The following is a 21,908-nucleotide window of genomic DNA, read 5'->3' as shown; positions in this document are numbered from 1 at the left end:
ATCAACCAGCCATTCAAGTGACCCATTGACGATTTCGGGTGCACCACCAGCCGCCCATTCCATGGCTGCCATTAAAATGAGAAGGACTGACTTAATTTTGTCATTGATCGACAGAGACGGGCACTTTACAGCCACTTGCTCTCTGCTTATGATGAAAACCAAGACGTACACGTATTCGCGTGCTTATATTATAATAATATGCTTATTACACTACGTAATAGCAAAGCATAAGCTAAATGATTTAGCAAAATACGAGTTCTTGTCACCAAGTAGTTCTAAGAAAGGCTTTAACAGCTTTCAAGATAATGAAGAGTTCACATGTAAGGTAGTTGGGTTTCACAAAGAACTTCGATGGCACTAACCTGTTAGTTGTTCTTTTCAAGTCAGGAGTCTGTACCTCATACACAAATATAAGAGCTGCGGTTTTTCTGTAAGTTTTCACGAAACGTTATTTTCCAACATTTCACCTGACACCGAGCAACATATAGTCACAATAAAAGATTCTATGCATTATTCGTAACGAGAAGTCGTGCTTCTAGCCCAACAAAGAAAGGGATACCTAGCTCCGAGAGGTACGCTTAAGCCCAGATTTCGTAATCCAGAGCCGGGTAATCAATCGTTTTCGGTGGGACTGCAAGGGTCATAAACTGAAAAAATCCTTAAGGAAAACAAGACGGTTGAAAAAAATTACTATTTTATGGCTTGGTAGTCAGTTTTCTGAACTAACCAACGCCATCTACCAGAAAAGAGCCGATAGACAAGGCGAAGTGATCATTTTCCACACGACTGCCAGTAACGTAGGGCCAAGGTTGTTAAGGTCGCTTCTCAGAGGCTTGGAAAGTCTTTTTGCACGCATCACAATTAGCGCCAACCCACTTTTGCTTGTTCCGATCACTAGGACAAATTCAAATTAGTAACAGTGCATTTGACAATGGACAGGACATCTAAAATTAGCTATATAATTTATTTAACATCGGATCTAAAAATTCCTGGCTGGTAAATTTCTGGCAGAGTAAGTATATTTGTCGAGAGATTGGAGAAACTCGTAAGGCGTACATAATTAGGTATTGCTAAAATGTGTGAAATGTTTATGAGATAGAACGTTTATCTGACGGCGAGGTACAACAACGTAAAAACAATATTAGGAAGCCTGATAATTCCTATATATAATATTATTAATATTTTGAAAAGTTACTATTTTTCGAAATATTTTTATTATTTACACCTTTTTACTGTAAGCTTCTTTTCAACGCATATTTGTAAATACGAATCGACGAAAAATTGAAAATCTTGACAAAGAAGCTATTATCGATAACGCTTCTAATTATTTTGGATAAAAGTACGGTTAAAATGATGCTTGCTTTTCCTGTAGTAACCAGTACGACGATCACAGTTTTTGCTGCACGCTAGGAAATTTTAGGTACCTCAATAAGAGTTTACCATAAAGGCAAACTGATGGTATTTCCATATGTTCGTGGAGCTGCATTAGCATATACACTAGGCACGATAAGATATTATTCAGCTTTTGTTGAAGGAGATTACAAAAATTGATGTACCAAAATAAAGTTAAGTAAATCCTATTATCTTATCTTACTTACTTTCGCTCTAATAATGCCATGAAGTTTTCACAGACAAAACCAAACCACTAAAAAAACTTGTGTGCTAGCTACATAGGTAATCGAAATATAGGAGATGTTCTAGGCGACTATTCAAAGTACACTAGAAGCCCTTTTAAAGTACAACTAAAACTAGTAATTTCAAGTTTTAAGTCCGGTGTCATCGTTAAGCATTTTATCAGATGGCTCGCTCCCGAGACGAAACGAACCGTGTTTACGTCCGGAGGTGTGCCGATATCTGAATTTATCAACGCACACACGGATGGAAGCTATCTACTTACAGTTGGTCTATAACAGCTCAGCTACACGTGAGCTGTATATGAATTAAACCGGCTTTCTAGAGGGTAAAGAGTTTTTTTACAGCCATTGGTTTCTATTCAAAATAGACCCTTTGGATATTACAGAATGTACGGTTGTACAATTTGGTAATTTGTGCAGGATAATTGTGATAGTAGACCACAGTTTCCATTTCGAACACTCGCTAATTTCGTCAAGTCATTCGCTAGAATTCATACCGTGACCGATTCTTTTACCGCCAATGCAACAAACCAGCCAAAGGCTTCATTGATATATTCTGGATATAACCCGTGATTCATTTTTGGTCTCGCGTGGAATTCTCTGCTTTACCTAAAAACTATTTCTTCTCACTAAAGAAGCTTCAGATGCTCCTAGCTTCTTCAATTTTTGAAAAAAAGAATTCAACAGAAAAACGCTTGGAATCATAAAATTTAAGCACATGACATATTTTCCATAGTGGAATTACGCTGCCTCCAACATCTAGAGTTTCCCAACAGCAATAACCACTTGCATTTAAACGTGTAGGAAGAGAGATACGACGAATCTCCTTCCCAAAAAAGTAAGGGGCATAACACCTATGCAAATACCAACATATTGAGTAATGTGGCATTGGAAATGATAATGATAACGCTTTTGGTAAAAAAATATTCTAGCGAAATTATCCTATGGTCAATTTATATGTATGTATGTATGTGTTATATGGCGTTTGCAAAAGTAGTTGTGCTATCACAAGGTTTTACGATAAGCGTGGACCGCTAGTAGACTAACGAAGGCGTGCGCCATCCTGTAGTGTTTTTAGAGTACACGTTTTGTGATTGGACGTAAAAAAAAAAACGTATATATAGTTTTAATGATTATAACTTCAGTTAGTGTTTATATATAATTATTATTATTTAAATTTCAAAAAGAATCGGTACAAAATGTGTACGTTTTCTTCTTCCAGTAGATATTCAATATTAGTACCGTCTGGGTAATAATAGTTGGCTGTCGTTTTAAAAACTTCAACAAACAATTCATCTGATCCTATGATGCATCTTTCCTCAATTGGTACTTTTAAAGCTTTTAATGCCGTCACTTTTCTAGCTTAGACTTTGTCTTAAAAGTGCTTCCATAAGAAAAATTCTACTGGCGCCAGACATAGTGAACCGGCAAGACATTGTATGGAGCCTTTTTGTACAACCCATCTGTTTGGATCAAGGTGCGCTTTTACATCCCGATGATCATATGCAGACGCGTCGTCTTGTTGGAAATAGGATTCGGCATCTTCATACCCGAATGCGTGGTAAAGCAGGTTCCTGCAGTGAGTTCAGGTGCTGAGTGAACTCAGGAACGACTCAAAGTACTGTCGAAAAAACGACTGTTTGCTTGAAAGGTCAAATCGCTCTAACTCTTGATAAATTTGCATGGTATTATTGCATAATATGTAAATTCATAATGACTCAGCAAGTGCAATTATGTAAATTTCTCGTGTGATTTCTCAATGTGTCTTATTATCGTATTGAACGTTTCCTGAAAGCTGGGCATTTTTTTCGCACACTTCCAGATACCCTTCGCAAAATTTTTTTCTTCGATTGGGATCATCTTCATGGTTAGCTTGTATCATGATTGCATAAGTTCTTGGAATAAGGTGTAAACTTAATTTGTTAATGGTAAGCTCGCCACTTAAATTGCCTTACAGATTCTTGAGATGTTTCGCTATAACTTTCCAGTACTCTTTCTCACCTGGTGAAGCTCGTTCGTGTTCCTAGCCTTCCGGAATGTGGTCTATGAACATTCTGAGTTATTCCACCCGCTTCAAACTTAGCTATTACCCGATTAATTGTAAGTCACGGGGGTGAATCTGCCTGAAACCCCTTGCGACATTGTTTTTGTTGCCTTCTCGTACTTCCATTAGTATTTCAAGATACATTTTCTGCGATAAAAAGTTAACCACTTTTCATTTGCAATTAATTGCACCCGGAAAAGAGACAGCAGTGCATACATTTTTGGGACACCCTGTGTATACCGTGTCAGTAGCTTGGGAAATTCGAGTTTGGGTACCCTTGAGATAGATGGTTTTCATACTAATCATTCATCTTCTGCCTCTTGCTTGACTCTGATACGATACGGCTAATTAGAACTATGGAATCTGGAAAATCGAAACTTGCTGGACAAACCTATCAGGGCGGTAGGATTACTTCTATTCGTCTACTAAAGAGACTCCTAATTTTTTCATGAAAATCCTAAACTGGTCCAGTTATCGACATTTTCGCTATCGTTGACAGACTGAAGAGAAAACCTTGATGGTTGCGCTAATAACATTTATTGAAAATAAACTAGTTGATCGAAGGGTGCGTAATTCTCTTTACTGCTATATGTACTACACTGCTGCATGTAATGTACTCCAGACAGCTTTTACTTGTTAGAACTAAGAGAAAGATATATTTAAACATGCCTTTTTCTTCCAAATTACAGCCTCGGCTGTGCCCATTAGATCAAATCAGACAATGGCCATCCAACTGATAAAACAAAAAGCAAGCCTTTAAGTTGAAAGCACAGTTGTTTTGTTTGATATCTGCTAACTGGTCAATGTTTCGAGCCGTTTTTAATTTATAAAGGAACAAGTCCACGGATCCCCGAATTTAGCTGAAGGGGCATTATAAGGCTTTCCAAATAACATAGCATTGTATATATGCTAACGCACGCTGACGATGGTGACGTACCTCTACATGGACAACTTTGTCAGGGATAAATTAAGCCTTTTCAAAAAATGATACCACATACTCGGAGCCAACACTAAACATAATTTAAATACAAACATTAATTGCATGGGACGTTTTAAGCAAGTCCGATGCTCTCTGTTACCCTTTTTTGTATCGAAACAGACGGCTCGATTTCTGTTATTATTATAATGAGAAGAAAAAATATTATACGGAATATAACTCTAAAGTTGAATTTGTTATTGTTGAATTGTATAACTCTTTAAAATATCTGAAGTATGTTCGATTCTTATCGAAATAGACAGCTTATGCCTACAGCAATATGTAAAAGCACAAGTTAGGCAACATGTAAAGACTGCACTTTTAGGTTACGACTGACCTTTCGTGTGCCTGAAAAAATGTTTGCTGTGTAATAAATGGAAGGTAAAAATAATCCTAAATAAATAGACACCAGTCAATTCTCGAAGCAGATTCCCAGCCAGGATCGTACTGATACGTGATGAATAATATCAGCCGTCGGCGAAACAGCAGCTTAGTAGGACTCCACGGAAGTTATCCGGGCGGCTGAGTGTCGCTTGGAACTATGTGCCAGTGACGCTCATCTCAAACAGCGGAACCTACACTTCAAAGAAAAAGGAAAGAGCTTTGTCATCTAAAATCGGCGTAGCGAAACTCCTATTTGAAACACTATTTCATTTCCATTGTGAAATGCTGATATCGAGCAATGTTCGTATGTATATTTTTACAATTAATAGTTTCAATACTTGATCCCTTTTCTTTCGCCCCTATTTTGTTTTTTCAGGATTGTTGAAGCTGCAAAACCTCTACAAGCTGACGACGGACGAGTACAAGCTGGAAATAATTAAGGTAAGATGAGCTGAATCTTCGAAGGTTCCAAGTGGTAGCGTAATCTTGTGTCTATGAGAGAGGACAATTACTTCCAACATGGTGTAGTCTCCCTCAAAAGGTCACTCTCCTGTGTACTGCACAATTTATCACGTGCTACAAACAATTTATTTAGTTAGCGTTTTGACACATCGACCTTTAGAATACTGCAACGCAAATGTGCAGTATTTAATAAGGCCACGTCGAGCTTCAACGCGCTTCAGATTCTAACCACGGTTGTTTACAATCTCTGCGTTTCATGCATGTCGAAATCACACCTTGGCGGGTTTACTTTCCGAATTTAACTGAAATGCCTCATCCTGACATTGACTACGACAACGTGCTTCTGCAACGGGCCTTAATGTGGCCGAAAACAGGTTCGAAGGGTGACATCAGCGTCTGAGGCGAACAAGTTTCTCGTCAACTACGACAATGAGACTCGAGACCAACTCAAGCATGTGGTCATCGATTGCGAGGCTAACCTGACGCGAGAGATCATTATTAAGCATGTGAAACACCCTATCGTGGGCAGAAGAACTTTTCATTTTCTACTTGGTGGATTGGTCAGTGTTTACCCTTCTAGTACAAGCAGTTTAAAATGAGGATTTGTTCTAAAGGTTCCGTGTTCCCCACAGTTGGAACCTCTATTACAGACATGGTGCTCCTTTCCGACACAGCTTTGTGTCAGGCATAATTATTTTCCTTACAAAGGAATACAAAATATCTTTTTTATTTATTATAAGTGTTTTTAGCGAGCTTAATCAGAAGTATTTTAGGTTATTTAAATATGCACAGGATAGGACAAACGTGAGCTTGTAGTGTGGAAAGACGCAGGTTCTCAAAGCGAAAGAATGTAGTCTCTTAATTAGGCTAATGGATCTTGAACTGTGCAGCTACATTTTTTCTTTACTATAAACCTATTCTTTTCCCATTTTTATATATTATACAGTGAGTTCGATTGTTGCCACTGGAAAAACCTTGATATATCAAAATGTTCATCTAGGTTAAAGCCTTAACTAGTTTACCTGAACACCTTGTCTACAGGGTTATAGAAAGCTTCTTATATTTCGGTGTACTTACAGTGGTATCGCATTGGGTCTCTCACTACTGTCGTTTTACAGATAATGGATGAGTTCGCTAACAATCCGGCTATAGAATTTGGAGCGGTGAATATCACTGGATTCCGCCTCGTTCAAAACAATAGTCGCGCCTACGAGGAAGTATTTACAGAAAAGAGTCGTCATCAATGGCCTGATCCTAAGACCAAAACGATCACTGTGAGTCTTGAGTATAACCATTGTGGGTGTGGAGTTAATCCTCCAGATGCACGCTTCAGATAGATTCCATTACTTTCAACCCAACAAAATATTTATTACGCTCACGCCTTTAGCAGAATATATATTTCTATAAAGCAAAGTTTTTTCACTTGCAGGCCTCAACTTACAACACAATGTTCCAGTTCTATTGCGGATATAGATAAGAAAATCATAAAGATAAACAGTCCGGCCAGAAATTGCTCAGTCTAGGCACGAAAAAGTTTAAGGCTACAATGATGCAGCGGAAGGTGGCCCTTTACTTTTCCGGCGCACCGGAGCGATTTGCATGTAATAAGCTAAGGATCCTTGAGAAAAAGTAATTCAGCTATTTTAAATAAGCTAGACACGTAACACGGCATACTTCTCTTTTGTATCCATCATAAAAAACATTAATCGTATTGGGGATCAAAAAACGATAGGTAGGTATATTGGGAGGTTGTTTTCAATGAGTATTTTTTTTTTATAGATTATAACTGACCGGACATCTATAAAATTACGCACTTCTGAAAAGATGACAGTTTGAAGTTATACTCAAAGCGCAATGTATATATTAATTGCACAGACATTGCTGTTCATAGCTGAACACATTGCACACAAATGTTAAACATCTGGGGCCCAGATAGCTTGTAAGATACTATTATTTTATTTACTTAGTTCTTTCTTGCAGTGGGTGGCGGACTCAAATAAATTATACAATCTTTATTTATAAAGAGATACTGGTAATTTGCCAAAAGTAATTGACGAGAAAAGATAGTACTACTGAAGTCTAACAGTGACTGCGTGGTATACATTAAGTTGAAATTTTCGCGTAAAATAGTACTGGAATCAAGTTGAGTGTAGGAAACGTGAAATAAAATTCAGCGCTGAGTATTAATATATGCGTGTGGTTATTAGCGAGTTCATCCAGGGATTCCTCATTCACAAAATTTTTGATAAGAAATTATATTTAGCAGCATATGCTTTTTGCAGTAAATGCCCTTCTACTGATGATTATATGCCAGCCCCTTCTATTAAATTAAAAAAAAAAGATTTAAAACTAGTTCCCGTACAAATGCACTTGCTGAGATGGGGCAAGCTGAACTAACATCAGCGGTTCAATGGCGTAATCTTTCTGCTAGTTCTAAACGAGACCTTTGTTCCCTGTGGTATCTACCCGGACACGTTTGTATAGATCAAGACGCTTCTGTATATGATAAGTTAGGAATATACCATTCTTTGGTAGCGATTGAAGTTGATATTTTTCCTTATATTTTTTAAATTTTTTTGTCTTATATTTTTTATTTTCGTATATCGGTTTAATAAGGTGTGACAAGCTAAACTCTTACTCGTCATGTTTTAACCTTTGTTACAACTTTACCGTTTAACGACTGGAACCGCTCTCGCATAACTTCAGTTAACTTACCTTGTTGATGTATCCTAAATTGTTGAACGTGTGCCGAATTTACGAATAGCCTAAGTCGATAATGCAATTGCAAGATAGACTAACCAAACCTCTTTGCCAAGTTTACGCAGTGATGTATACTCGGCGATAAAATAATACCTATCAAGCGATTGTTATTTAGAGTCTTAAATTTCAATTTGATGCTCGTAGAAACTCTTGCGGAAAAAATTATCTCAATATATACTTTGTTTTTCATCTATAGCCAAAAACCAACGTATTATGTTAGAAGGAAAATTTTCGCATTTTAGGATATGTATCTCTTTCCAATTTTGCGTCACTTATTTGTTGTTTACTTCTGATATACCGTTCGAAGGCGCGCTTCCTGTTTTATCAGCAGGACTGCAACATTATAGTGTTCTCAGTCTGATTTTAACTCAATAAGGCTGTTCAGGTCTGGACATCTCAAATGGGAAAAAGTGCATTCTTAACGTTGTCTCTACAATGTATTTCGACCAAAGCGCTGCCGAACCAGGACTGCTTAAAAGTGGTTTGCTAGGTTTGGAAACGGTACTTTAGTCCAATCCGGAACCGTCCGTTCTAGCCTATCGCTGAGTTTGATAGTGACCATCTGAAGGCACTTTTGAAAGAGAACTGCCGACTGACAACCCGGTAACTGGCTGAAAAAATGCATTTCGAAGCCACAGAACCCTCTCTAACTCGTCGCCTCTTGGGTTTGCAGAGAAGCTTCAGAATTTGGGTATCTCCTGAACCTCCTGAATCCAACAAGCAATTACCGCTTAACGCCATATTTTTTAATAGCTTGTCTGGTATCGAGCGTCGTACCGCCGTAATGACCAATTTTTGCACGAAACTGTCATCAATGATGACAAGAAATGTCTGCACGCCTACGTAAATCAGAGATCGTAATAAGTGGTCTTCCAAATCTTCATCCAGAAAACATTATATTTTGTGTTTGGTCACTTCCTACAAACCAGACAATAGATAGCCCCATATATATTGCCTAGTTGTATCAAGTCAACCAAGCTGTTCACTAAAAGAGACTCGACAAACGGTCGAGTCATCCTATATGACCACGGTGCGAGGCCACACGCAGCAAACGTCATCAAAGCTACTCTTCTGGACTCCAAATAGCAGGTTGTATTGCAGCCTCTTTATCCTCTCGAGCGTACGTTGACGGAGTTTCACTTCTCCTCTACGCCACCGAGCGATCACCTTCGGGGCTCTACTTTCAACTCGAATCAACAACCCAAAACATGGTTAAAAAATTTCTGATGAAACGGCCTATATAATTTAATAGAATATTGGAAGAAAGTTATGAACACAACTTATTGTCATTAAAACAAAAAACATGGTGTTTTGTATTCAGTAAAAAAGCGCCAGAACTTTTCCTACCTAGTAGATAATTTTAGCGAAAATTAAAAAAAAAATTGAAGTCGAGAAAATTGAATACGACGTTCGTGTGTATCGTTACTTCATAAGTTATATATATTTATTTTTGGTAAACGCAGTCCGAAGCAGCGCTGATGTACGACGGCACTCGAGTAATGCTGGGTGCATTTAAGCAGCTGCTCAACGAATACCCGGCGATCTTCGCGAAGAATTTTCGGCGCGGCGAAGTGTACAATAACAACACGCGGGGCATCGATTGCAAGCGGGAGAAAGTTATACCTTGGGAACACGGCAATGAGATCTTCCATAGGTTGCGCAACGTGAGTATTCATTTTTCTGAGGAGTATTTTTTCGAATGCATGGCTTTATCGGGACACGAGTTTGGGATATATCTCTTCGTTGGGAAGGAAGAGTGACATGGCTCAGAACAATTAATAATATTACGTGCGGACTTTTTAATATTATCTGAATTTTTTTTATTGCATTCACGAATTACGGATCCATCTCAATAAATCCTTGGCAATTACCGTAATTTGATTAATGAGCGGTTCTGGATTTTTCCGTCAAGGTTTTACGCCCGTATATCGGCTCTTTCTTTGCCATTGAATGAATATTTCTGAGATTTGTGAGACAAAAGCCTTGACAACAATACTTCTCGAGACCAAATTATAGTCCCCAGCCGCTGTGCATTCTAATGTTATGTTAGTATTCAAGTTCTCATTGCCTTTATTCAAAATGGTGAACACGGCGTCTCTCATGCAGTCCGACAAATACGAGGGAAGGCTTTTGAATTCATTCATTCCACCTGCGGCTACTGATAATAACTTCGATTTATATATATATATATAACCGTATACGGCCTGCCAAATATACGAACAAGACTACCTTAATTATATCGTATTATTACACTTTAAACAAAAGAATTATTTGGATCGAACTAAAAAAATTAAAAGAATCAGCCATCAGCTCTTTTAACTGTATGGAAAATCTAAAGTTTAAGTACGATCTGAGCAGATACTACTAGGCAGAATCCAGCGCTTAACATGGCGACTTTATATCGAGACCAAATTGCAAATAAACCTTAACTATACTAAACAGTACCGTATATATTACACCAAGTCCACTTACTTTTATCTACGAACACCCGCAGAGCTTAAGCATTTATTTCCTTTTTTCGCATCTGTTTCGCATTGTACATTTGTGTCAGATATTGCACAACGCTATTTCGTCGCAGTCTCAAAAAAAATTTAGGTTTGCAGACCCAGAAATTGTATTAAAGTTCATAGCAATTAAAGTTCCATTAGCCTTGTACGCTATTTCCTAACCACGTTGCAACTGTTTTTTTTTTTTTGCTTCTAGTCACAATTTTCCCTCCAGATTTTATTTCAGTAACGAAACAAAATGTCCCAAGCATTTCATGGGTATTATGACTCTCTGTTTTAGCAACTCGACTATATTGTTTCTATATCTCATTTCTTTTCTTTGACTATTCAGTTACTAGATGCGGGTGTCCCGCTACACACTCTTAGTTATTTTCTGTTCTGCAGCAGTTGCCCTATGTTAATTATCCCACATTATTTTTACAATGAAGTCGTCAAGATGCTACAGATCAACAAATTTCCCTTTTACGAACTTGCATTCAGGATTATGGGACAACTAGTTTGAACGTATCTTTTTGCATAAATCTAACATTTCTAAAATCTTGGCTCAAGGTCTTTTCGCGCTAACTCATATAAAAAAAAAATGGGGTATAAGTTTTAGATATCGCAATGATTCTACGGCTTAACAGCGAAAGACAATGCGGGCTAAATCGAATCAAAGGTGCAAGAAAATATCAGCGTCAAGAAAAAGGCATAAGAAGACTTGTTTCCTGAAATTAAACGCTTATCAAACTGATAATGCCGGACCCTTTTCCAATATCAAAATATAAAGTTAATGTTAACCAAAGTCAACGTTTTCTCAATCTTCAAAACGGTAAGTTCTAATATAAACTCTACATCACCACCTTCTTCTTCCCGATAACTTAGTGTTCTCGCACCTTTTCCTAAACGAAGCCGCTTTTAAAATGAATAAAAGATGCACGTAATAATAATAATAGTAATAATCTAATATACCCCTTTACAAGGGGTCATTTATCGTTCTGGTAACGACTGAATTCCCTGGGACGAATACGTTCGGTATATTTGTATTGATTACTCTTGAAAACTATAATAGTTCGAACAAAAGGAATGAAAAGATAATGTTTTTAAAAGTAAAGTATATTTGTTGTATACCAAACGCAGAAGTAGGTTTCGGACTATGTCTATATACTTATAAATTTTAGGGATTTCTCACGTATTGGCAGTTTCAACAAAAGTCTAATGTGGCTACAATCGCTCATTCATTCTACCGCTATCAGAAAAGGCTGTATGTTATGCGCGTTCGAACAGGCTGAAGATGCCATATTTTGTCCTCTTTCCAGAAGCAGACTTGCAGCATTTTCTGACGACGATCCTGTGTATCGAGAGTCCCCCGAGTTTCAAGAAGGGTTAAATAGGCTCCAAGTTAAGTCGTATGGCAGGAAAACTAAGTTAGATAATAAAGGGCGCGACGGCGTAGCACGAAAATTTTCCAGGTATTGATATTGGAAGTTGTTTCTCTTAACCGTCAAAGCAGTTCCACGATATATGCGACACATACGGAGCTTTTTCGGGGGCGATCCACAAAAGAACCATGTTTGTTCAAAATTTAGACTGTGATTTTTTGAAAGGTGTTCAAAACTGCGGTCGTTTTAAAATAAATTATTTGTGGGTTACGTTTTTTCTCTTTAATCATTTACACTATGCGAATCAGTGCCAAATGCTCTTTACATTATTTTAAAGTCCAGTTTTACCCAGATTTGGTTATGACGTCATACATTGACGTAACAAAAACAGGGCTCTTGTTGGTTTCTCCTTCATAATAATACACATAAAGGTGCATTGGCAATTATTTTGAAACCCTGACATTGAATCGTTTTGATCAGCACCCCAAGTGCTGAGAACGCTCAAAGGTAGCGATCGCCGCCTTTACGGTAGAATACGACACTGGCACTTTTCTTAGATTGCTATGTGTATGAGGTATCACGTTCTCTAGGCGTTAAAAGTTATCTGATGGGATGCCTAACGGTAATACCGAATGTAAAACTTGAAACGATCAAAAGTTAAGGAAACAATGGTCGCTGAAATTGCTTAATAAAAAAAAACGATTTTTACCACTATGATCGCGTGCAAAAACTACAGTTTGTTGCCACTTCTTTATTCCTGATATTTTTCAGATTACTTATTTTTACTTAGGCAGCTCGAGTGGTCTAAAAGGCATTCATTCGTCCCGGTGGACGCAAGTTTTATGGATAACAAAAATACATAGAAATGCATATAACCGATATTTCAGAAGGCAGCGTATGCCACGATACAGTTAACCCATGAGAGCGAATGGAAAGTTCATGCGGATTAGGTTCAGTGGATATTACGTAAAGAGACGTTTTTTTTGCTCGGAGCTCAAATTGACGTAATGGCAGTAATCACGATAAATCTATGAATGCAGTTTAGGTATGAGCAAGACACGGAAAATCGTTGCTAATGATTAATCGTGCGAATGGGGACATCAGTGACTAATTAAAGAAGCGATCAGGAGTTTCTATTTTCGAAGTATCACATGTTAAAAAATTGGATAATTAAATGTTACAATTGGAAAATGGCGGTTGATACTACAATAATATATATGCTCGGTTCCGACCTCAAAGATTTGCCTCTTAGCGGGGAACGTGTTTTGTCACTAACCATTCAGGTCTCAGGTTCTAAGAATGCTAACTGCAAGCAAATGTATCTTTTAATTTATCAAGATAAACATTTCGTTAAAAACTACGATAATTTTTAAAGCAAGAGACAAAACTTAACTGAAAAAGACTCTATGTCGCAGTTTACTTAATCAGTTTAAAAGATAGGGTTATGCAATAGTGTCGGGAATGTAGGGTTTGGTAAAGGGAGACAGACTCGAGCTAGCGTGCAACATTTGAGAAAAATGCCTAGGCCCGCCTCGAAGTACAAATTCAGTGCAGAAAGTTACCAAGTTATTTTCTCTCATCTAGAAGTTTTAACTGTTTTGATGTAAAAGTGAAGGGACGACGAGCTCTGAACTTCTGGGTTCCGTCCAATTAAAAACTAGTTATTTGTAGTTAATATGTATTAGCTGGTCGCACGGTTACATTTTTCTAACATGCATATCACTATACACGCTTTCCTGTTCCAGTATGCTAGAAATAGTCTCCAGCACACGTTTAGGATATCTTCTTGCTGAGAGCCTTTAATTTTTATATGATAAAACCCGTTTTCAACATATCTGTTTTGCCTCCGGGATTAGACAAAGTGAGCCTTGTCATAAGATCATGCAAATACGCAGTAGAAGCCAGGAACTTGGCAACCACCAGGAACTTGAATGCCTTTTCACATATAATCTATTTATAGAAGCAAATTGTTCACCTATTACAGTTGTTATCGTATATGTTATTTATACTTCTATATATATATATATATTCTTCACTAGATAAAATCTTATCATCAATGATGAAAAATTTCCTTAGCCCCCATTTGCATACAGTATAGTTATACCTCTTCCACTGGCCACCGCTTCGTTTTAAGTCGGTGCAATTTTCTAGAACATGGACAAAATGTATGAGAAAACTTGGTTCGTAGTGTCTGACAACGACCGAGAAGCAGACCGCTGTGATGCCGATCGATATTCATTGTCTCAGTTATGCTTTAAGGGTTGGTGCTATCAGAAGTTGATTTGTATCTACCACAAATGATATAGGTTTTCTACTTAAAGCTGTCAAGGGTAACAGTAAAGTTTGATGAAATTCTATAGTAGATTTAAGTTAGCATCGCGTGTCATAGCATATTGGATTGGTAGATAAGTTTTTAAAGCCATATCAGATAAGGGCACGTGGCTATAATTAAGCTTTGTTTTTTAGTAAAGCCATTGAAATATAAACAGCTCTGTTTTAATTTAATCTTCCCTAGTTTTTCAACACAAGACCAGTCCTTAAAGCGCACCCTTAACAATAGCTGGAGTCAAAAGGATTTTTTGCGTTGTAATTCACTTAAGTGGCTAAAGTGACTCGCATAGAAACGCTTGTTTGAAGAGCTCTCGAAAACACGCCATAGTCTATCGCGTTTTTTAGTGTGCTGAATCTCGATACAAAAGGGCTTTAAAGACAAAGGAGCGCCAGGCCTACAATGTCTGCTAAGTTTGTCATATGGATGCCATAGGGAAAAACATTTGTAGGTTACCTGATGTTAAATAGAATTGTTCGTAAGAATTGTTCTCCCGAGCATATATATCATTTTGTAGGAGCCGTTCAATATCAGAGCAGGTAAATTCTATGTCCATGCTCAGGAATGCAAAAAGCATAGCGTATGTAAAGCTTCTAAGAAATGGTGGCTAAATTTGAAAATCAGTGGTCCTACTCTTCCATTGTAATCGCGGCAAACGGAAAATAAGAGCTAAGTGACTCTGTGAATCTCCAAAGATAGCACCTAGCCAATGTAGCTGAGGCAACAGCAGGCCGTGGACAGGACAACGTTAAGTTGGCGTTCTAGTTGCAGAACAAACGCCGATCATAACACTGTAGTCTGCTTAGCGTACAAAATTTTATTGAAGAAAGCAGTCTTTTTTTGGAAAAAGTAACCTAGGAAATGATTTTTTTATGGAGACTTCTCTAAGCCTTCGTCTGACACGTACAAACTCAAACGTTGCATCTCTAGAAAAGCAACGTATAACTTTGTAGCTTGTTTAATATTTCTTCTGTAATATTCTCGTTTTCCAAGTATAAAGTTAAAGCTAAGTGAATAGCATTATTGAGAGTTTGATGGTGTAATGGCAGCGAAACAGATGAAAGAAGGCCAGTACGGCCGCGTCGATAGTCTATCTAGACTTGCAAAGCTTTATATCGAATTTTAGAACAGGTATTCTGAACTGCACTATAAACAAATTTTACGTACCTTCTGTGGTGTTTAATATTCAAAACAACCTAATCTCTCCCTCTGTTTATGTATATATACACACACAGAGAGAATTCTAGACTTAAGCGCCAACTTTTTCGACTGGTCTGTAGTGGAGGAGGTAGACAGACGTGCAGTCATGGTGGACAGCAATGCGTCATTATCCAAAATTGAAGGAAGATTGATTTTGATCCAACCCAGATGAACTCCCATCAAAATTAAAAACCTCTTTTTTGGTCCGACAACAACGCTTACCATTGCCACTTTTAATGCGGCTTTTGCAAAGCTCGAGGGAGAATTTTATGAGATTGACTGGATGATCCTCAACAGATAAAATTGAAGGAGACTGGAAACTTATCGAAATGATGCAAAAACATTTCTGATAATACTGGATCTCTGACATAGAAATTAGCGGCCGTTAGAGAAAAAAAATAATCCATCGCCAATTGGCTTATCCAGATGAGCTTTTACGGTTGGTCTTTTTATTTTCCTGTACTTTTCAGCTGCTGTGAACCGTTGTATTTTTAGGATTTTTGGCTCGCTGAACTATTAGGTCCCGTATGGAAAACGTAACGACCGTGAACAGAAATAACATAGAATATGCATAATTGTCAGAAATGGCAAATTTGAAGCACACAAGAAAATCGTATACCTTTAGGTTTAGCCTTTGAAACAACGGAATGAAAGTCCGATTTAGAAATTTCATAATTTATGAGATACTCCAAATCGTTTTTACTTTGTAACGAGACTGTAAATAAATTTACAACCATGGCGGAAAACAGCGCTTGTTCATCGGAATTTCAGCGAAGATTAGCTGTTATTATTGCTACTATTTTACGCGAGAATCTTTAGCATATTACTGAATGCCCACAAATGTACGTCATATATTATAAAAGTTAAACAACTACTAAAAGAGACCGATGAAAAGTCGAGGCTCGTTCAATGTCGTTTGCCCTTTAATTTTCCCAAGAGAGATGCAAGAGGTCGTCTTCGATTTTTCTCTGACAAAAAAATATGTGCAAGAGTCCTACACTAAGAGAATAATGCTGGCCTGTCCATGATACGAGGCATATACTTGTTGTGGATAATACCAAATTTCTCGCCAATGGTCGCAGTCAAAGTGTGGTGTTCGGACGATGAAGACGCTTCGCCGTTATTTTTTTTTTCGAGAGGGAAACAGAGAAGTTTATCCGAGTGCTCTGTTAAGCTTATATAAGAGCATGGATGTAGGGGGTAATAGGGTGGTGCACCTGGTCACGTCAGCCGGCTAGTGCAGGACAAGCTGCTTAAGTATCTGAACATATCCTAGGATGACCATATATATCCGCTGTGTCGTTCAGATTTTAATCCATTGGATTATTGTGCAGCGGGTGATTGAGTGAAAGCACCAAAAGTATCCACATAACACAGTGGACACACCCACTTGTATTATCAAAAGGCGTTGGAGGAACTGCAAAAGGCACGTCGAAATGGGCTTGCTCGCGGTTTAGGGCTTAAATGAAAGATGGAATCGAAATAAATGTCTTTAATGAATGATTTAGCATATACAAGAAAAAAATATTGAAGTGTCCATTTTTGATTACAAACGGAAGCTTCATCTTCTGTATATTGTTTTTATACCATACAGTTTGTGTAATCGTACATTTCATTTTTGTCCAAAAGTATCGAAAAAGGTTCCTATAGCATTTGCTAAAAATGAAAATACACTGCAAGCAGTAACTCGATATTTTATACAGGTCTGCTGCCGTGCAGTTTGCCAACTTAAAGGAGCCGGGAGCATGACCCACTTGTAACGCGCTCTGATTCATAAATTATTTAACTCGTTTTTGATCTTTTCAGATCAAAGGAATACGGGGCCTGAGCGGGAACATTTCGTTTGACCCGTACGGATTACGGTCGAACTACACAGTTGATATTGTCGAAGTTACCGTCAACAGTGAACTCACCACAGTAAGTTAGACGATCTGTGAAGAGTAGCTAAATCGTGTGAGATTGGTTTTCACGTTGATTGTACGCGCCGCGTCTCCGTCCAGGAAATCGCAAAGATTTTGGGGGAGAGGTTCTTTCTTGCTCATATTGATTTGATTTCAACATGTCGCGCTATAGATGCTACTTCCGCTCCAGGAAAAGGATCTAAATTTTAACTTAATGAAGGGTTAGGTTCCTTTGACGCATAGAAGCTTAGAAATAATACCAGGGCATACTAATTCAATTGCCATCGCAGCATGTTCTAAAATACTTATTCTGATAATGCTTGTATAGTTAAAGATCTTTATCGACTAGTACGGGAGCCAACTTGCCTGACTGGTGAAAGATGACAGTTTTAAGATCTAATGTTTAATGTCTAAGATCGAATAAATAGTTTTTTTTTTTCAATGTAATGAACCTTACCATATATAACTTTAACTTTGAATTGCAGTTATAGTAGATGATCATCTCAAAGTTGAAGCTTGGCTTTGTTTGCAATTAGTTAGACCTATTCGGTTAATGCGCTTAAATACGCAATGCATTGAGCATGTGCCATTCGTTATGGAGGTTACCTTGACTGTACTTTGCACCTTGCAACTGAATGAGCCTTACATAAAGTGGCTTTCTTCTTGGGTTTTAAAACTGTTTTTATCACTGGAGAGTTAGATCAAATTTGCAGTAATTAAGGTTTTGTTTCATCTATCGCTTGACAATATACGCAAGATAGGACATTCATAATCAGGTAAATTCTGAAGGTAGGAAGCCTATGTTCATTCATCATTTTTAGTACGAGAAGAAGGCCAGTTTCTTCCATAATCAAAAACAAACTCATCACGGTGAAAAACAGTGCACCGTTTTGAGGACTTAACTGAAGACCGGCTCTCATCGAATATGCTAGCGAAACAAGCCTTTACCAGGATTATTAACTCTCTTCTATCCGTGAAGCCGATGCTTTACATTAGCCAATTTTTATGCGATTCATAAACGATTCAACAAAATTTCACGGAACAAATCCAAAGATCCTTAACAAAGTTTACAGGGGCCGAGAATTCATTAAAATGGCCTAAGGGACCGTTTTTGATATAGAAATTAAGGGCCTTTATGAAGAGGATAGTATTAGTTATCAACCGAATCGTTCGTTAGCAATTCGCCGTTTTGAGACATTGTATTTTTTTACATCTTGTCTACCTATTGGCCACTTCGAGCCGTTGCATTTTTTGTCAGCCTTCGACCTTTTGTCGGCTAGAAATTTCTCTCCGCCGTCATTTTTTCATTGCGACATTTTCACAAGCTTATGTCTATCAACGATTGACGCAGGCTTATCATTAACAAGTTATTTGCAAAAGAATATTTTGAAAACGACTAATGAGTGATTTAAATCTCGTACCGAAAACGTAATAGCGGTGAATGATGATTAGATTGAATAAACATTTGCCAAAAATTAAGTTAAAATATCTGTTTTTATCAAGCATCGTCTTAGCAACAGCTTATGGGAAAAGATTCAAGTTTAGATGTAGTACTACTGCGAAGAATTTCTAAGCAATTCAAATTCCTGTGAATTCTAACTTGCAAGCAACAGAATCGTTCTAATAAAGTCTTATCTACTTAACATCGATATCGTACGCCCTTCTAAGGCAACGACAGTTATTTAGGTTCATTTTTATACTACAAAGGTAATTCATGGCCTCTAAATCTCATAGATACCTTTTTCTATTAGGAACAGAATGACTGCCAAAATGTAAGCAGCTCTACACGCGTGTCAAGCTTGTTATCTAGACAATCATAGAAAAAGAGCTAAATTTTGTTTTCTAACTAAATCCTAAATTATGCGTATCATATAAAGAACTAGCAAACGTAAGTGTTTATAAACATATTAAGACCAAACTGATAAACAGCACTTCAAGAATGGGTTAGTAATCTCGATGGGTGCTTTCGTCAGGACTATTCATACCGACCCTTTTGTGACACACTTTTTTGACCCTTTAGCATGACACATACAAGGCCAAACACATAGTCCTAGTTTGAGACATTGTTTCCGGTCGTAAGACCTCTACTTCTAGCTTAGAGGAAAGACAGAACACAACACTGAACAAGCGATATTCTTGAATTTCGCTGACGCTTATCGGGTCACCAAACGGTACGCGTTATAGTGTTGTTATGGAGCAATATCACTTCGCGGCCACAGGCTTTTGTTGTCAATCTTTTGGGTCAGACAGACGAATTGATGTGCGTAACTGTCCTCTGTAAGTAGGCCATAGTATAATACTCCCTTCGAATCCCACCAATATATGTATGCAGATGTGCAGCTTTTAACCACAATTGGAATTGGAAAGCTGTGCGATGTCTAACTATCCTGATTTGCGTCCAGGAATCTCATAGAAGATCAATCTTTCATCACCGTTCACCACCTGATACAAAGACGACTTTCTTTTCTATCGTGTAAGCAACAAAGGGCACATTGTCTGACGGTTTGTTTTTATCGTTTTTACTGAGTTAACGAGGCACCAGTTTTTCTTGTTTCTGATTTTCCTGATGCATACAGATAATTAATAACAGTTATATGGGCCCTAACTGTATAGAGAGCCTTTCAATCGACTGCGTTGCATGTTAGTTAGAGAATGCCTTTAGTCATAGTAACTATTAGTAGTATAGAGTGTCATCTAAATTAAAATCTCCGGCTTTAGGGCGATCAAATAGATAGTGGTGACGCTTACTGCACGCGTGCCTTCGACTCCGCAAACGATTCTTTTTGTCTTCGGCGCGAGAATAATGAAGAAGAATGTTGTCTAAGAATGCATCTAATTTAAAGCTTGCAAGGCAAAAATATACATCAACATGGGCCAACCGGAAAACGTCGATGGAAAGGATCAAACAAACCGCAAGTAATTTATATGATCTCTCTCTCTTTATATATATATATATATATATATATATTTATATATATATATATATATATATGTATATATATATATAAGTATACGTGGCCACATTTACTCAACACAATTATTGCCATTACAATCTTAGTGCTGTCAATGTTTTTTCATGCAGTTTTGTTATTCGACAGATACGGTTAAAATAATTTTGTTAAGAGAAAATATCAATGACTTTTCCTAACAACGATTAGTGGTAGGCATACGTGCACCCGGAATTGACTTCTTCGAGTCTCAGAATGGTTTCAAAGCCGGTTCGTGATGTTGCATTAGTAGAAGACAAACAAGCAACTGGCTCGTTCACACTAAAAATTAGAAGAAACTATCTCGAGTTTGTAATAGAAGCGCTGATGCTGACCTTTTGCTGCTTGACTGCCCTTAAAGCCACGACCCGTAAAAGCTTTATCTCCCCCATAGGGGTGCAGACTAACCTCAGTTTACTGACGGTGCGGCACAGAGTAATAACTGTAGAAAATATGATTGATCAAATAACTATGCATTTTTGCTAATCAATCCAGTTTACGACGGTTATCTTATTACAGTATTTTTATATAAATCGATAAACTGATATATGTATTAGGTTTTTCAAATTTGCCCCGATTTATGGGGCTAGATATCTCTAGCCATTATTGTTACATTATTATTATTCTTCCAGTCATAATCATAATGCATGCGGAGTTATTACGCCAGAACAGTTAGTTTTCGTTTGTTTCCCCAAACCACCGCGCACTATTTTGTGGTTCCCGTAGCCTATATTCAAAAAAGTACTATTTTTTTAAACCAACCTTAGCAATTTTCAGATTTTCGACTTTCATTTTATGCACAATAGATTAAAGAAAAATTAGTTAGCCGATAAGTTTGATGTGATCTTATATCATGACTCTGCTTTATCACGTCATCCCGATAAAAAAAAAGCCAAACAATAAGCAGTGTATTGATCTAGAAGTGTTTAACATTAGAGTCTGTCAAAAACAATAGGAAAAGTCTCAAACATTATAAATATAAATATCTCAATACGACGTAATGTTTTTCATATCCTTAATAAAAAAAAATTCTCAACGCTATTCCAAACCACGCTTAAGCCTTAACCTTCAACTCTGAACAGAAAACGTTAGAGGATGGTCAGATCTGCAATATTTCTTTTGTTGGGGATTTTAGCTTAAAGTTAGATACGATTCAAAATTTGTTTGGAGTCCTGCACAAACTTGCCATGAAGATCCCGTGTTTAGCTCTATTTATATCCGTATTTAGCTTTAAATTTTCAGAAATAACAAATTTATAAAATGAGATGTTGACCCTTTGCCATAATTCAATCCACTTTATCTAAATTAACGTAGTTGCTCTTCCTTGAAGTCGCGTGGTCCATACTGCCAGATGCAGAAAAGG

The 21,908-nt window shown here is 37.5% G+C and overlaps 1 protein-coding gene across 1 annotated transcript in view; it reads left to right on the top strand.

Moving 5' to 3' along the window:
• LOC111271410 (glutamate receptor 2) overlaps positions 1–21,908 on the top strand; it is a 113,626-nt gene that overhangs the window by 66,105 nt on the left and 25,613 nt on the right. Inside the window, exons 4-8 of the mRNA XM_022852160.2 lie at positions 5,415–5,479; positions 5,875–6,060; positions 6,619–6,774; positions 9,724–9,924; positions 17,464–17,574. Coding sequence (XP_022707895.1) covers positions 5,415–5,479; positions 5,875–6,060; positions 6,619–6,774; positions 9,724–9,924; positions 17,464–17,574 — 719 coding nt within the window. The remainder of the gene's footprint in view (positions 1–5,414; positions 5,480–5,874; positions 6,061–6,618; positions 6,775–9,723; positions 9,925–17,463; positions 17,575–21,908) is intronic.

The sequence above is a fragment of the Varroa jacobsoni genome, unplaced genomic scaffold (genome assembly GCF_002532875.2).
Source record: "Varroa jacobsoni isolate VJ856 unplaced genomic scaffold, vjacob_1.0 contig00584, whole genome shotgun sequence".
Taxonomy (NCBI): domain Eukaryota; kingdom Metazoa; phylum Arthropoda; class Arachnida; order Mesostigmata; family Varroidae; genus Varroa; species Varroa jacobsoni.
The sequence above is the reverse complement of the archived record's forward strand: the minus strand, read 5'-3'. Positions and strand labels throughout refer to the sequence as shown.